General features: G+C 53.6%; 1 protein-coding gene across 4 annotated transcripts in view; it reads left to right on the top strand.

Moving 5' to 3' along the window:
* The window catches only part of SBNO1 (strawberry notch homolog 1), a 70,918-nt gene extending 64,345 nt beyond the window's left edge, over positions 1–6,573 (top strand). For 2 of the 4 annotated variants that reach the window (XM_008251628.4, XM_017339366.3), the window contains one exon: positions 794–6,573. In XM_008251628.4, the coding sequence (XP_008249850.2) occupies positions 794–936 (143 nt within the window). In that variant the 3' untranslated portion in view covers positions 937–6,573. The remainder of the gene's footprint in view (positions 1–793) is intronic. The other 2 variants (XM_051841376.2, XM_051841377.2) reach the window with 1 other exon arrangement.
* Positions 6,574–16,527: the final 9,954 nt, after the last annotated feature.

Below are 16,527 nucleotides of genomic sequence, written 5' to 3' on the forward strand. Positions count from 1 at the left end.
GTGTGCAGGCTCCCTGCTGTGAAGACAGCTCAGCCTCTTGCCCAGGGCTCTTCACAGAGCTGGGACTGGACCCAAAGCTCCTGTACAGAGGAGGCTCAGAATCTGCAGGGAGAAGGTCAGAGTAGACCACCTGCCCCACCGCTCGCCTGGCCACACGCGTTCTGCACCCTGGCAGTGCTGCGCTCTGCCTGCTTGGTCGGTTTAAACTGTCAGGTATTTTCAGTTGTAGTAAGTTTTCATTTGAATTAGTTGCAGACATGTAAAAATCAAGAGGTTTCATATAAAATCCGGATTTTTAAGAAAAAATCTGGACATTGAGCCCACATTTTAGCACAGCAGGCATTAAAGTTCTTTTAACCAGGGCTTCCCTGCTTGCTAGTATCTGTCTCATTTCACAGAACCCTCCCAAATGAGCTGCTTATTGGAACACTGGGATTTGCAACTCCTGCTCTCCAGTGTTTCTGGTGCATTAGGACTTCGTAAAGAAGGTGGCATTTGTATTCTTTTGTAGAGTTGGGAAGATGGTAGATAGCAAAGTCCTATGATTGACCTTCCGTCCCTTTAATAAGAAGGTAGCGTTGCACTGGACACATGTGTGCCCTTTGGTATTGATGGGAAGAATCCGACTGCAGCCCTGTGAACGCTGCCATTGTTAGGGACGCGTTGCATTTCTGTGTGAATTTCTGGTTCATTGTGCTTATGGTTTTGCCTCATTTGGAGTCTGCTGTGAAGCTGCAATACAGTACACAAAGGTTTCTGCTGGACACCTGTACATTCTCGTTACTGATTACAGGCTTGATCATTCCGGCAAATTGTGTGTCTCCTCTTGTAAACCTCCTGTCGACGTCAGACCAGTCCCAGCAGCTTGCGGTCCAGCAGAAGCAGCTGTGGCAGCAGCATCACCCGCAGAGCATCGCCAGCCTGAGCAGCGCGTGAGGAGCAGCCAGGCTGCGTCGTGGGAGGGTCTGAAGTGCTGTTGCAGACCATTTGCATAAAAATCAGGGACAGTTTCCAAAGAATTATATATTTTTTTCAGTTGTGCTCTGTAGTTAATTTGGGGGGACAAGGAGAAACCTGGAATAGATAGCAAAACTGAAAATCAGCAGTGCCGATGGTGGTACATTTGTCTTTCCTTTTGCTTTTCTTCTGGGACTTCCTATGTACTTTCACATTGAGTGTGCAGAGGGAGGTGTGTGTGTGTGTGCGTGCGTGCGTGTGTGCGTGTGTGTGTGTTAAAGCCTACAAACCACAACTGGTTTAAAAATGCTTAGAACTTCCCAATCTGGCTTTACCTTTCTGTTCTACAGTGCTCAGGGTTAACGCAGTGCACCCATGCCATTGCTGGGGGAGTTCTCCCCGGATGCATGTGTTTGAATCCATAAATACAGAAAATACGTGTTGGTTTCTTTTTCCAACTTAAACCATAGGTTTACTAAAGCATGAAATGAAAGGTCGCACATCATGCATTCAGGTTCTTTTCTAATTTTTCTGACAGTGCATGTCTTTGAAAGCATGCGTAAATAAGATTAACACAGAAGTCGAGTAATGGAGAGAAACATTTGTAGCTGTACAGCATTGGTTATTGCATTTTTATAGTGTTTATAATTGCGTATGGCTTCTACTCCCATGAGCCTCTCCCCCCTTCCTGTCCCAGGTTTCTTGTCAAAGTAATGACTGCGTACCTTTTTCTGTGTGTGTGATAAAACTCTGAAAGGTTAATTTTAATGTATTAATAGTATTCCTGACTTGTGCTGCAAAAATGGCTATGAGCCTTTTTTCTTAAAGTTACATTTTCCTTAACTTAAAAGCTGGTTTTAGAAAGAAGTACAAATTGGCATCCATCTTGCAAACACTGTTTTTTTACTTTATTAATTTTTGCTTTGTCATTCATAAAAAAGGAAATTGTACTTGAGCTGTAAACTAGACAATGAGGAAACACTTGAGGCTTCTGCTGTATGTTTTTATGTTGGTATTGTTATTGTTGTTACCCAGTAACTTGAATATTGTTTATGTGTTGTAGAGTTTATCTTAAGCTGTTAAAAATCGTAATGTACAAATGTGAATAGACACTTATCTATAATAGGGGTAAGTTTTGTTTTGCCTATAATAGATGTTTATAAAAACGAGTGAGGGGACAATTCGTCTTTTTTGTTTCCTTTTTTTTCCCCCTTGAGACAAGTTGCACTATTGAAAAATTGAGATTGTATAAACCTGGTCAAAAGCAGCAAGATACAAAAATCTTGTAGCTGTCAAATAAAAAGCTGTTATACTAACAAGAAGTGGACTCTTGTTTAGGCCCTCCCCAGGCATCTCTGAGCGTGGCCCATGGCAGGGCCTTGTAGAACTTGCGTGTGCTCCAGCATTGCAGGCCCTAGTGCAGTCTGGCTCCACGCCCACCCTGCAGTCTGACAGGTGCGGAGGAAGGGCAGGAGTGTAGCGCTGTGAGTGTTTGTGTTGCCGTGAAGTTGCTCCCTTTGTAGCCTGGGGGCTCGGTGAGAGCTGCAGGGTGGAGACTGGTGGGCAGCTTAGGGCTTTCGTCTCGTGCTCCTCTAAGCCCGAGTTTTGTTCTGTTAAGTTTACCGCAAGTTCTCTCTGGATTTATTTCTTCTTGGTGCCTAAAGGGACAAGTTGAGAATAATTTCTGTTCTTTGGCATATTCTGCCCCAGTGGATGCAACTCTTCTCCTCAGTCTAGTCTGTGTATCTCAGGCAGTGATGGCACGGATTCCACCAGTGCCCCTCGTTAGGGCTGTTAGACCAGCTGGCCTCTAGGAGCAGGTTGGCCCTCCCTTGAGCACAGCTGCCCAGTGGATGGTTCTGTGTCCAGGCGCTGAGGGAGTGGGAGCGTGGCGCGGACCTGCTCCCTCCAGCGAGGTGGGACGACGATGGGGCCGGGAGAGCTGCTCTGGTAGGGCTGGAGGCAGTTTGGCCCCCCGGGTGTGTACAGGGTGCCTCTTGAGCAGGTTCGGGTTTCTGCGGGTGTTCCCAAGGCAGGATTGGCGTGAGGATTCCGGGCGTGCAGACCACAGTGTGTCTGCTCCTGGAGTGGCCTTCTCGAGGCACAGCGGCCAGTGCGTGCTGTGCTCTTCGGAGTAGTGTTTCTTTACTCAAAAAAGAAAGCGCCAGAGAGCTCTCTGCAAGCGTTCTTCCAAAAGGCGGTGGGTTTGGATGTATGGAGCCGGGGTGCACGTGCGGCTCCCGGAGGCTAGTATCCACCCCCTCTGGACTGGTGGCCAGGAGCCCCTGGCAGTGAAGACCCTCCCCCACTGCTCGCTATTGTAACCCAGGCCCGTTTGGCGTAGGACCCACACCCGGTGATGGAGCCCAGAGGCCTGCTGCAGCCCAGCAGGAGCCCACGTGGCCGCTGCGATGCCTTTTTCCCCGTCAGCAATACGACTCAGCACCAAGGTGGGGGAGCCACGTCCCTGCTTGCAGAGCGCACAGCGTCCATTGTGCTGAGAGCCACTCCCCCAGGCCCGCGCTGCTCACGTGGCCTCCTCCAAGCCGCAGGGTCTCTGGAGTTCAGTGGGAGTGTCCAGATGTGCTGGCAGCCGTGCAGATTCCCCAAGTCTGTCTGTCAACACAGTTTGAGCAGCGGTAGATGTGGAAAGTAGTTTCCTCCTCCTGCCGCTGAATACAAGTGTGTATGTGTATATATGCGTGTATATAGGTCTGTGTATATATATATATTTATATTTATTCTAACCTACTTAACTAGCACTCCAGAAACCTTTTTGAGTTTGCTTCATCTGTAGAGGTGAAAGTTCTAGACTGCCAAGCTCTAGGGGAGTGGAGTGTTTCCAAGGCACAGGTCAGGCCACAGTCCCGGGGCATCCATTTGCTGGTCTCCCTGTGACACCGTGAGAACAGCTTGTAGCCAGCCCAAGCGGGAAGAGTGCGGGGGCAGCACGGACACGTGTGATGGGGGCGTGCTCCCGGCTCCCCCACCTCCCCTGTCAGCATGAAGGGGAAGGGCAGTCCATTAGAGATCTCAGCTGGTGGAAGCAGGCACACGAAGCTCCCTGGAGTCCTCTTCTGAGTGAGAGGTCCAGGACGGTCCCTTTCTTCGTCCTCTCACTTTACAAATGTATTTGGGTGACACTCGGTCATTTCTCAGGGTGATGCTGCATCCAGATGGCGAGGTTGGACTAGGGTTGCCACCTGAGTGGCGGGCATTGGTTGACCGCCCTCCCCATCCGTGTCTGTTCTCCCTGGCTAGCACTATACCCGGGTGCCACCTGGCTGCTGAGCTGTAGCGGGCATTCCACGTGTGGCTACAGCTGAGAGCAAAAACCATTGCAAACAGTTCCTCTTTCAATGCCAATCAACTGATCCAAACGCAGGGTCTCTGAAGTGAGGGGGCCGCGTCCACCGGCCCGCGACTCCAGCTACCCAGGGCTTTGTTTTCTGAGTCTGTGAGGTGGAGTTCAAAGGCCACCCTCGCATTCTGTGCTGCACTTACATGTAGGTGTACAAACTTGTATATACGGAAATGCTGAGCTCTTTGGAATTCTGAATGTAAATATTTCTTGTACATTGGGACCTTGACCCGTGTTTTCTCCTTTTCCTGTTTCCTGTCAGTCCTATTTATGCTCGACTTCTCATATGGGACACCTTACTCCTTCCTGCCCTTTTTTTTTTTTTTTTAAATTCACAAAAGTGTGGGAAAGTTCTTAGTTGAATTTGTTCCTGTATTTTAGAATTTGGTTCGGTTTTGCATCTCTGCCATAGAATTCCTGCCTGTCTGTTTCATGCTAATATCTTTCAACACGCCTGATTGTGTTTTTGCATTTCTGTTATAATTTTTACTGAGTGCAACGCATCGTGTTGTGAAGGCGTTTGAGGTGGTTTTCTGGTGCTGTCGGGACGGGACTGCAGTTCCTGGGAAGCTGCGGGAGCCTCATGTTCACACGAAGAAAGGCGTGCTTCCCGAGGCTTCCTGTGCGCTCCTCTAACTTCTTCAGTGCGTGTGGGATCACGCCCAGCCCTCCGGGAAGCCCGGCGCAGGCCTGACCCTCACCTGACAGGCTGAGACCGTGGTGGGCCGTCTGCTGCGCATTTCCTGTTTGTGGAGAAGCTGGGTGTGTGTTTTGAACCCACGCGTGATGAACAGCGGCTCACACAGTCTGCCTTTGCCGTCAGTGTTAGGGGTATTTACAGCAGGCCGGTGGCAGGCCTCGCCCGGGTGGACAGACGGGACTTTAGAGAGTGTCCCTGAGGTGCAGTTGTCCTCCAGGCCCCTCCAGCCGTGCTTGGAGCTGATGTGTGCCCTAGGGAAGTGGGCGGTTATCATGCAGGGACTGTCCGTGTGACCCCTGGGCACGGAAGGCTTCCTGACGCGAGCTGGCAGTCCAGGAAACCAGGGTTGGGTCATTACCCAGCTGCCAAACACTGGTTTTTTGTTTCTAGGTTTTGTACCTTTAAGAAAACATTCCTTTGTAACTTCCAAGAAAGATGCTGGGCACATTTGCTTCTTGGACCCCTGTTTTCATGTACAGGTTCTGCTCTTCTTAGCTTGCCGAGACTTGTGGAAAATGTAAACGTCGTCCGCGTCCGGTAAGCCTGGGGCTGCACTGGTTCCCTCCCCTGCGAGTCCCTCGCCCGGCCTCCTGCCCGGGTTGGCCGTGTGGCTTGCAGCAGGTGGCAGGGCAGGGTCCAGCTAAGCTGCCCTTGCGGTGCGCGGGCCACAGTCGGCCCCTTCTCACCTTGCAGCTTAGGTCCCCTCCGGGCGGAGGAGCCGCCCACGGCTCCCTCGGAGTCGGCTCACCTGGCTTTAACGTTTCCAGCCCCGGCCTGGGCCCCGCCCGGGAGCCCACTTGTGCGTGAGCAGACTTGGCAGTGGACAGCGAGGGCCTTCTTGTGGCACTGAAGAGGGTAGAGAAGCTCTCGCCTGTCTCTGACTCTGCTTGGTGGGGCGGAGCCTTTCGTGCGTAGCACACAGCGCCGTCTCCGCTGTCGGGCGTCACCCTGTCTGTGGTTTGTACTGACTTTGCATACTACTGATTATTTTTCAATAACCACTTGTACCTGCCATCAACCATGAGAGGCGAGAAGAGGTACGCTGTTTTCTCTGCAATAAACTCTTGCTAGGCTCTACCTCTGCACAAAGGCTCCTTTTCCACGTAGGCGCAGATTCCTCCTCTCCTGCCCCGCGCTGTGCGTCGTCTGGTGGAACCCAGAGACATGGAAACAAGGGTGCGTGCGGACTCTGGTTGTCTCCGTTGTGTTGTCTTCGGTCTCTCCCTCGTGACACTGCTGCTCTGCTGTGGGGCGTCCTCCGTGTGCGAAGGGTCCGAGCTGTTCTCACGACACTGCACTGCTTCCTCAGCCTTTCGTGGGAACGCTGTGCCACGGCCCGGAACCGAGCGCTCCAAGCGTTTAATGTGTAACTTCAACAACCGCTCTCGCAATAAATAACATGTATTGGCTGCATCCAGCAGGGTTTCCTCTTGCAAGTAAAAAGTACCAACCATGAAGCAAAACAAACTCTGTATTTGGGTTTCTCGTTGTAGTTCCTGGGTTTTTTTGTTTTGTTTTGTTTTTGTAAGATTCTTAAATAAAATAAAGAAACATCCTTTTCTCTTCACGTGTTCTTAATCTGAATCCGTGTTGGGCTTTGTGTTCGAAAGGCATTGTAGGAAATTTCTCACACCATGGACAGGACACAGCCCCTCAGCTGTGCTAGCTAGCCCAGGCTGTTCCTGGCAGCTACACAGGTCCTGAGACACCTGAGGAGTGTCCCACACGGAAGACACCACAGGGCAGAGGACGGCCACGAGATCAGGCACTCAGGGTCCCAGGCTCGCTGGCCAGTGTCCACGCTGGGGCCAGGTGTGGCTCGCAGCAGCTGTCCAGCCTGGGAGTCGGACAGAAGCCAGTGTAGACCATGCTACTAGGAGACTTTTAGCCTTGATGGGTACAAGTGGCCAGTGAACGCTCTGCGTTTGTTGACTCAGTCCTGGCCAGCTCTCCATGGAGGTCAGTCGGGGCAGGGAAACAGATGGGATTTCTGTGGCTATGGGAGATGGGAGGGGGTGTCCCAAGTGCCTGGGGTGAAGGACCCCTGAAGGAGGGCACGGCCGGGAAGCTGCTCCCAGGGCGCGGGGGCGGGGTGTGCGGGCTGCACAGAGGGCAGCGAGCAGCAGTTCAGGGTGGGGCTCGTGCCTGCGGAGGGGTTGAGCGCTCCAGAGGGATCATGGTGTGTAGCTTGACCTGCACACGGGGCTTCCATCAAACTTGCGAATGGTGTTAGTGTGTGGGATTTTCATCTGAAATACGTGAGCATTGATTGATTGAAGAACAAGTCACAGGGGATATTTCCAATTTTGACCATCATTTGACTATTTGTAAGTTCCTTTTTTTTTTTTTTTTTTTTTTGACAGGCAGAGTGGACAGTGAGAGAGAGAGACAGGTGAGAAAGGTCTTCCTTTGCCGTTGGTTCACCCTCCAATGGCCGCCGCGGCCGGCGCACTGCGGCCGGCGCACCGCGCTGATCCGATGGCAGGAGCCAGGTGCTTTTCCTGGTCTCCCATGGGGTGCAGGGCCCAAGCACCTGGGCCATCCTCCACTGCACTCCCTGGCCACAGCAGAGAGCTGGCCTGGAAGAGGGGCAACCGGGACAGAATCCGGCGCCCCGACCGGGACTAGAACCTGGTGTGCCGGCGCCGCTAGGCGGAGGGTTAGCCTAGTGAGCCGCGGCGCCGGCCTGTAAGTTCCTCTTGAAGACTGAAAGAATCTTAGATTTTAAAATACGGAACCCAGGGGTAGGCGCTGTGGCATAGCAGGTAAAGCCTCTGCCTGCAGCACCAGCATCCCGTACGGGCGCTGGTTCAAGTCCCGGCTGCTCTACTTCCTACCCAGCTCTCTACCATGTCCTGGGAAAGCAGTGGAAGGTGGCCCAAGTCCTTGGGTCCCTGCACCCACATGGGAGACCCGAAGGAAGCTCCTGGCTTCAGATCTGCCCAGTTCTGGCCGTTGGGGCCATTTGGAGAGTGAACCAGTGGGTGGAAGACCCCCCTATCTCTCTTCCTTTGCCTCTCTAACCTTTCAAATAAAGAAATTTTTTAGAAGATTTATTTATTTGAAAGAGTTACACCGCACTGCCCCAATAAGTAAATCTGATTTTTGCCCTGGCGTGGAGGACGTTCGGCAGCAGCCCAGGCCTCTGCCCACTTCTGCCAGAGCAGACCCAGAAAGCCTCCAGACGTTCCCAGATGGCCCAGGCAGGTCAGGCCTGGAGGGGCAGACGCTGGGGTGCGCGTGCAGAGCAAGTCCCTGAACAGGGCAGTGCCCCCAGAGAAGGTAGCTGAGGGTCTGGAGCGTGCATGAATATTCATGAGCTAGTCACTGGCGAGCATGAGGCAGAGGAGCCATCTGTGGAGGCCCCTGGAGAGAGAAGGGAAGCGCAGGCTGCGTATTTTTAGAGTCCAGTTCTCCGCAAGCTGCCCACTCTGGGTGCCGAGTGCGTTACTCGGTTAGGGACGAAGCCACAGCGTGGATTCCACGTCTGGAGGCTGAAAGGCGAATCGGGCAGGGGTGACGGCCCCTCGGTCCCGATGTTTAGTTTTAATGTTGATAGGTCGTCGGCCTGGAGAAGCTAGCACACGCTAAGACGGTGCTCATGGTTTCCCCGGCCGCCGCCCACGCCCTGTGCTGTCAGGGTCTCTCCAGAAACTAGAAGCTAAAGTTGCGGGTATCACAAAAATTTTAAGGATTTATCAATTTATTTCAAAGAATGACAGAAAGGTCTTCATCTGCTAGCTCGCTCCCCAGATAACCAGGGCCAGGAGCCAGGCGCTTCAGCCAGGTCCCATGTGGGTGCAGGGCCCAAGCACCTGGGCCACCTTCCACTGCTTTCCCAGGCCGCAGCAGGGAGCGGGATTGGAAGAGGAGCAGCCGGGACGCAAACCTTCGCCCATGTGGGACGCCGGCGCCTCAGGCAGCAGCTTAACCTGCACCACAGTGCCAGCCCCCACAAAAAAGTTCTGTTGTTTACCTCCAGTTAAAGGTAAGGATTCGTTTGCAGAGAGACTGATGTGGGATCCCCTAATTACTGGAGAAATCCAAACCAGTAATTTATTGTAGGAAACCGAACAGCAGCAGTCTGCAGCAGTGAGCTCTGAGAGGCGCCATCGGTGTCCCCGTTCCCGTGTGGTGGGAGACGGAGACGCTGGCCGAGCGCTCGGCTTCCTCGTTGATGTGGGATCGCTGGCCAGCTCCGTGGTCCCACAGGTCAAATTGTGAGTGTGTTAGGAAGAGAGCTTTATGTCTTCAGATGTTTGTGCCCCGTTGATGTTGACGATCCACGGGGAACCTGGCTTAAGCGACATAAACGGGCTGGGAGGGCTGATGTGATGGGGCACCCACATCCGTGCTGGGGGCGCTGATGCAAGTCCCGGCTCCTCCGCTTCCGAGCCAGCTCCCTGCCACCCGTGGGGAGTCCTGGGCTCCTGGCTCAGCCCAGGCTGTTGGAGGCATTTGAGGAGTGAGCCATCCTCCCTCCCTCCCTCCCTCCCTCAAGTAGAGAAAAATACACAAACATTTAAAAAGGCATTGGCACACAGTGGCCCGCGGGTCAGATCGAGGCCGCCACCTGTTTCTGAATGGCCTTTCAAGCTATGAACTATTTTTATGTTGTTTTAATGGTTGGAAAAAATAAAATATATATTTTGTAACATGTGAAAATGATATGAAATTCAAATTTCTGAGCCTATAAATAAAGTTTTATTGGCACAGTGCCATGCCCATTCTGTGTGTTCTCTCTGGCCGCCTTAAAGCTGCAGTGGCAGAGCTGTGTAGCCAACAGAGCCTAAAATCCAGGCCTCCTGACCGTCTCCGTAAGAAGCCTGCCGGCTCCTGCTGTGGAAACAGCAGCGATGGCGGAAAGAAAACTTGCGGGTGGAGCCTCGATGCAGGCCCAGGTTGATGTGCGCTCTGGCTTCGTGTGTCCTGAGGACGAAAGCCCACCACAGTCCCCGCGACCGGTCGTCAGGCTGTCCCCCGCTGACCCGGCTGGCCGCCCACTCAGTGGCTCTGTGGATCTCGGGTTTCTCAACTTTGGTCACATACTCCGATTGGGGGGGGGGGGGGGCATGGACATGGGCTGGTGCTGTGTTGAAGCAGGTTAAGCCGCCAACTGTAGCACCAGTAGCCCGTGTGGATGCCAACTCATGTCCTGGCTGCTCCACTTTGATCAAGCTCTCTGCTGTGGCCTGGGAAAGCAGTGGAAGATGACCCAGGTGCTTGGGCCCCTGCACCCATGTGGGAGACCTGGAAGAAGCTCCTGGCTTCAGATCAGCCCAGCTCCGGCCATGGCGGCCATCTGGGTAGTGAACTAGTGGATGGAAGGCCTGCCTCTCTCTGCTTCTACCTCTGCCTCTGTAATTCTGCCTTTCAAATAAATAATTTTTTTGACAGGCAGATTTAGAGAGAGAGAGAGAGGTCTTCCTTTTTCCGTTGGTTCACCCCCCAAATGGCCACTATGGCTGGCACGCTGCGGCCGGCGTGCTGCACCAATCCGAAGCCAGGAGCCAGGTGCTTCTCCTGGTCTCCCATGCGGGTGCAGAGCCCAAGCACTTGGTCCATCCTCCCGGGCCACAGCAGAGAGCTGAACTGGAAGAGGAGCAACCGGGACAGAATCCGGCACCCCTACTGGCACTAGAACCCAGGGTGCCGGCACCACAGGCAGAGGATTAGCCTAGTGAGCCGCAGCACCGGCCAATAAATCTTTTTTTAAATAAACAACACATCAGTGCCCTGCCTCCCTCGTACTGCCCGTAACCAGGGTGTGGGTGTGGGTGCTGTAAACGCCACGTGAACACCACCTCTCATTCCCCCTCCCCAGTGATGAGCCTTCCTTACCACCGGAGTCGGCACGCCCTGTGCTGGAGCCCTTCCCAGCGGGGTGTGGGGACGTGGGGAGCAGCCCGCGGGTTGTTGCCTGTCTTAAAATCCTCAGGGTCCCACCGTCAGCCACCTTGCAGGTGCAGCAGGCCTGATGACAGGTGTGGTGGAGCAGGGCCCTCTTCTGCGTTCACCTGTGCTGCGCACAAGCCACCCTGGACACGGCTGCCGAACTCCTACGGAACCGGCGATTACGCATTGTATGCAGGCACTGAAAGGTCACCCTGTACCCCATAAATAGTTACGTGTCAATCATAAGACCCTGGTAAGGAACCATTCTAGACCATCCTACACCACTCGCTGTGCGAGTGCCACGTCGTCACGGGCTTTCCCGAGGAGCGTGGCTCGGGAAGAGGAGGAATCGGGACCCTTTTGGAAGCCTGTTAGGGGTTGTTGGTGCCCAGACCCCAAAGACATCTGTGCCTGGAACTTGTGCACGGGACCATACTCGGAGACGAGAATAAGGGTCTTGAACTTCCCAGCCCCTGAATCCGGTGGAGACGCAGGCGGGGGCAGGGGCAGAGGTTGGAGGGTCACGGCCACCAGGAGAGGGATGCCGGGAGCCTTGGGAGGGAGCGGGGCCACCCCACGGCTGCATTTCAGACTCTGGCCTGCAGGGCAGGAGACTGACTCCTGATTTGAGGGCTGTGTCCTCGCACAGAGCGGCCCTCAGCCACGTGGTGTCCTGTTGGGGAGCACATGGCAGGCGGCGGCTGTTCCGGGAACGCTCCCTGCGCCCTGTGGGGACACTCGCGGCCGCGGCCCTGCCCTACAAGCAGCTGGGGCTCCCAAGCCCAGAGCAGAGCAGGCGTGGGGGGCAGCCACCTGCTGCTGCTTGCCCAGGGGCGCTGGCGGGGAGCTGGGTTGGCCCCTGTCCTTGCTGCGCTGGAGAGGAGCTCAGGAGTGTTTGAGGAGGCGAAAGGGACACGTGGTCCTTTCAGGAAAAGCTTTGACAAAAGCCAACACCTTTGCATGATTTAAAAGAAAGAAAAAGTGACCTAGAAACGAAGGGGACTTGGTACAGGGCCTCTACTAGAGTGTGCCGGTGACTGACGGCCTCCCTGAGGACGGGGAGCAGACGGGGATGCCGGCTGCCGCCACGAGCACTCAACACCGGCCTGCTGCAGGTCCTCCTCAGGAGTTCAGGTGAGACAGGGATGCAAGTGACATTTGATTCGAAAAACATAACGGGATCCCGGGCGTAGACAACCCTGAGGAATCCGCTGGCACAGACAGAGCCCACGAGTGAGTCCAGGGAAGCTGCAGGGTGCAGAGTCCACTGCAAAACTCAGTTTATTTCACTGTAGCAGTGCACAATCCAGAAATGAAACAGGTGCTTTAAAAAAGAAAAAAGGGAGAGGGGGCCAGCACTGTGGCATAGCAGGTAAAACTGCCGCCTGAAAAACCGGCATCCCATATGGGCCGGTTCTAGTTCCCGGCTGCTCCTCTTCCTATCCAGCTCTCTGCTATGGCCCGGGAAAGCAGTGGAAGATGGGCCAAGCGCTTGGGTCCCTGCACCCACGTGGGAAACCTGGAGGAAGCTTCTGGTTCCTGGCTTCAGATTGCCACACTGACTGTTGCAGCCAACTGGGGAGTTAGCCAGCAGGTGGAAGACCTCTCTCTCTCTCTGCATCTCCTCTCTCTCTGTATCTCTGACTTTCAAATAAATTAATTAAAAAAAAAAAAAAAAAAAGGAGAGGCAGCGTTACAGACAAAGAGACAGAGAGAGGCCTTCCATCTGCTGGTTCACTCCCCAAATGGCCACAACGTTGATCCAAAGCCAGGAGCCAGGAGCTTCTTCCAGGTCTCCCACATGGGTGCAGGCGCCCAAGTAGTTGGGCCGTCTTCTGCTGCTTTCCCAGGCACATTAGCAGGGAGCTGGATTGGAAGTGGAGCAGCCAGGACTCAAACTGGCGCCCACATGGGATGCTGGCCCTGCAGGTGGAGACTTAAGCTCTATGCCACAATACAGGCCCGTGAATAAATCTTTTTTTTTAAATGACATACTTAGGAATTTAACCTAAGAAGTACAAGACTTGCACCTGAACATCAAAAAACATTGTTGAATCGTAAAAAAAAAGTGAGTCCTAAATCAATACATCTGTGTTCATGGATTGGCCGGGATCTGGCGTGTTTGGGGTGGTACGGCTGCAGACAATGTGCTCAGGGACTAGAAGACTTAATACTGCAGTTAAGACAGCCGTGCTCCCTAGATGAATTTGCAGATTGAACACAGGCCCTGTGAAAGTTCCAGTCATCTGCTGCTGTGTGTTAAGCCACCACTTGGGCTGCCCGCACCCCATATTGGAGCACTAGTTCGAGTCCTGGTTATTTCACTTCCGATCCAGCGCCCCTCTGGTGTGTTTGGGAAGCAGCAGCAGGTGGCCCAAGAACCTGAGCCACCCACCTGGGAGACCCAGAGGGAGCTTCCGGCTCCTGGACTGTGGAGGTCATTTGGGGAGTGAAACTGAGTACAAGATATTTCTTTCTCTCTCTCTCTCTCTCTCTCTGCCCTTCAAATCAATCTGGTTGAAGTCCCAGTTGACTCCTTTTGCAAAAATGGACATGTTGATTCTGAAACTCCTAATTGATAAATGCAGGGAACTCAGAGTGGGCAAAGCAGTCTTGAAAAAGAGCTGAGCAGCTCACGCCTCCCGGTTTCAGAACTCACTGCAAAGCCACAGGCGCTGAAGCAGGCTGGGACTGTTGCCAGAAGAAACAACGGCGGGCATTGCGGCACAGAGGTTAAGCTGCCGCTGGGGACAGCTCCGTCCCATATCCGCGCTGCTTTGAGTCCTGGCCGCTCCACTTCCAACCCTGCTACCTGCTATGGCCTGGGAGAGCACTGACTGGTGGCTCAAGTGCTCGGGTCCCTGCACCTATGTGGGAAACCTTGGTGGAGCTCCTGGCTCCTGGTTTCAGCCTGGCCCAGCCCTGGCTGTTGCAGCCATTTGGGGAGTGAACCAGCAGGTGGAAGACTTCTCCGTCTCCCTCTCTATGTCTGCAACTCAGCCTCTCAGATAAAAAAAAAAAAAAAAAAAAATAGGTTAATCCTCCGCCTGTGGCTCCAGCACCCCGGGTTCTAGTCCCGGTTGGGGTGCCAGATTCTGTCCCGGTGGCCCCTCTTCCAGGCCAGCTCTCTGCTGTGGCCAGAGAAGGCAGTAGAGGATAGCACCTGGCCTGTAGCTTCAGATCAGCGCAGCGTGCTGGCCGTAGCAGCCATTTAGGGGGTGAACCAATGGAAGGAAGACCTTTCTCTCTCTCTCTCTCTCTCTCTCTCTCTCTAACTCTGCCTGTCCAAAAAAAAAAAAAAAAAAAAAAAAAAAAAAAAAAAAAAGGATGATTGTGGGGAGCAACTGGGAGCAACTCGGACTAGACTAAGTTACTGGAATTAAGACTTATTCTATGCATCTGCTCTCCCACAATATGGCGCTGAGAAGGGAGAAACAGCTTCTACACAGCTGCCTCCAGTTCAACCAATAAACTGTAGGACCTGCTCCTGATTGGAGGAGAGCAGCGTACTCGGCATGTGGGTAGCAGAGTTGGGATTGGTGGAAGAGGACTATAAAGGAGGAGAGAGACAACATGCACCAGGAACACCTGAGGAACATCTGAGCAGCCCCCGAGAGAGCCGGCCGGCGGTGTGCCGCTCCCCCGCGGAAGTGGGGAAAAGTGGCAGGGGGAACCGCCCTTCCACGGAGGTGGAAGGGACGGTAGCCAACCCGGGAAGAACCAGCAGCAAACCCGGGGAGGGCCGAGCAGACAAAAGAACAGCGCAGGGTCCTGTGTCGTTCCTCCACGAAGATGGGGAGCGACATAATGGTGCCGTGACTCGGATAGGAAGCCTAGGCAGGGCTTAGTGTCGTTCCTCCATGAAGAGGGGGAGCGACAGATGATCTCTTTCTGTCTCTATCTCTCTGCCTTGCACATAAATTAAACATAAAATAAAAAAAAAAAAAAAACATTAAAAACTACCTTTATGGGGCTGGTGCTGTGGTGTAGCGGGTAAAGCCGCCACTTGCAGTGCCAGCATCCCATGTGGGTGAAGGTTCGTGTCCTGGCTGCTCCACTTTTTTTTTTTTTTTTTTTTTTTTTGACAGGCAGAGTGGACAGTGAGAGAGAGACAGAGAGAGAAAGGTCTTCCTTTGCCGCTGGTTCACCCTCCAATGGCCGCCGCTGCAGCCGGCGCACCGCGCTGATCCTGGCAGGAGCCAGGATCCAGGTGCTTTTCCTGGTCTCCCATGGGGTGCAGGGCCCAAGCACCTGGGCCATCCTCCACTGCACTCCCTGGCCATAGCAGAGAGCTGGCCTGGAAGAGGGGCAACCGGGACAGAATCCGGCGCCCCGACCGGGACTAGAACCCGGTGTGCCGGCGCCGCTAGGCGGAGGATTAGCCTATTGAGCCACGGCGCCGGCTGCTGCTCCACTTCTGATCCAGTTCTCTGTTGTGGCCTGGGAAAGCAGTAGAAGATGGCCCAAGTGCTTGGGCCCCTGCACCCGCGTGGGAGACCTTGAGGAAGCTCCTGGCTCCTGGCTTCGGATGGGCCCAGCTCCATTCATTGCAGCCATCTGGGGAGTGAACCATCAGATGGAAGATGTCTCTGTCTCTCTCTCTCCTCTCTCTCTCTCTGCCTGTCTGTAATTCTGCCTTCAAATAAATAAATCTTTAAAAAAATTACCTTTGTCTCTGCCTTTCAAATTAAACCAAAAAACCAAAAATAAATAAATAAATAATGATGCAACAAAATTGAGAATGCAGACGTGAGTCCCACAGTCCTCATCAATGTATTTTCTGCAAGGGTATCTAGACAATTCAATGAGGGAAAATGAGTGAAACTCTTAGTAGATAGATACGCCAAAGGTGCAAGAGCCAGACAAAAATTGCCCTGAAGGATATTGTCAAGTAGATGAAAACGCAGCCCATAGAATGGGAGACAGTGTTTTCAGATCACAGCTGACAGCCCTGTTGTCCAGAATACATAGGAAATCCTACAATTCGACATAGATAATTGCAATTCAAAAATGGGGAAAAGATCAGAATATACATTTCCCCAGAGAAGATACACAGGGGCTTGGTGTTGGGGGCGGGCACTTGCAATGCCAGCCTCATACTGGAGCCCCAGCGTCCTGATCACGTGTCTGTAGGCAGCACCAGGGGGTCCAGGGGTTGAGGGGAGACCTTCATGGAGTTCTGGGCTCCTGGCTTTGGGCTGGACCAGCCCTGGCCATTGCAGCCGTTTGGGGAGTGAACCAGCAGATGGAAGATTGGTCTCTCTCTCTCTGTCTCCCCCGCCCCTTCACTCAAATCTTTTTTAAAAACAAGATATACAAATGGCCAGTAAAGGGCCGGCGCCACGGCTCACTAGGCTAATCCTCCGCCTTGTGGTGCGGGCACACCGGGTTCTAGTCCCGGTCGGGGCGCCGGATTCTGTCCCGGTTGCCCCTCTTCCAGGCCAGCTCTCTGCTGTGGCCAGGGAGTGCAGTGGAGGATGGCCAAGTACTTGGGCCCTGCACCCCATGGGAGACCAGGAGAAGCACCTGGCTCCTGCCATTGGATCAGCATGGTGCGCCGGCTGCGGCGGCCATTGGAGGGTGAACCAGCGGCAAAAGGAAGACCTTTCTCTCT

This window comes from Oryctolagus cuniculus, chromosome 21, assembly GCF_964237555.1.
Source record: "Oryctolagus cuniculus chromosome 21, mOryCun1.1, whole genome shotgun sequence".
NCBI classification, from domain to species: domain Eukaryota; kingdom Metazoa; phylum Chordata; class Mammalia; order Lagomorpha; family Leporidae; genus Oryctolagus; species Oryctolagus cuniculus.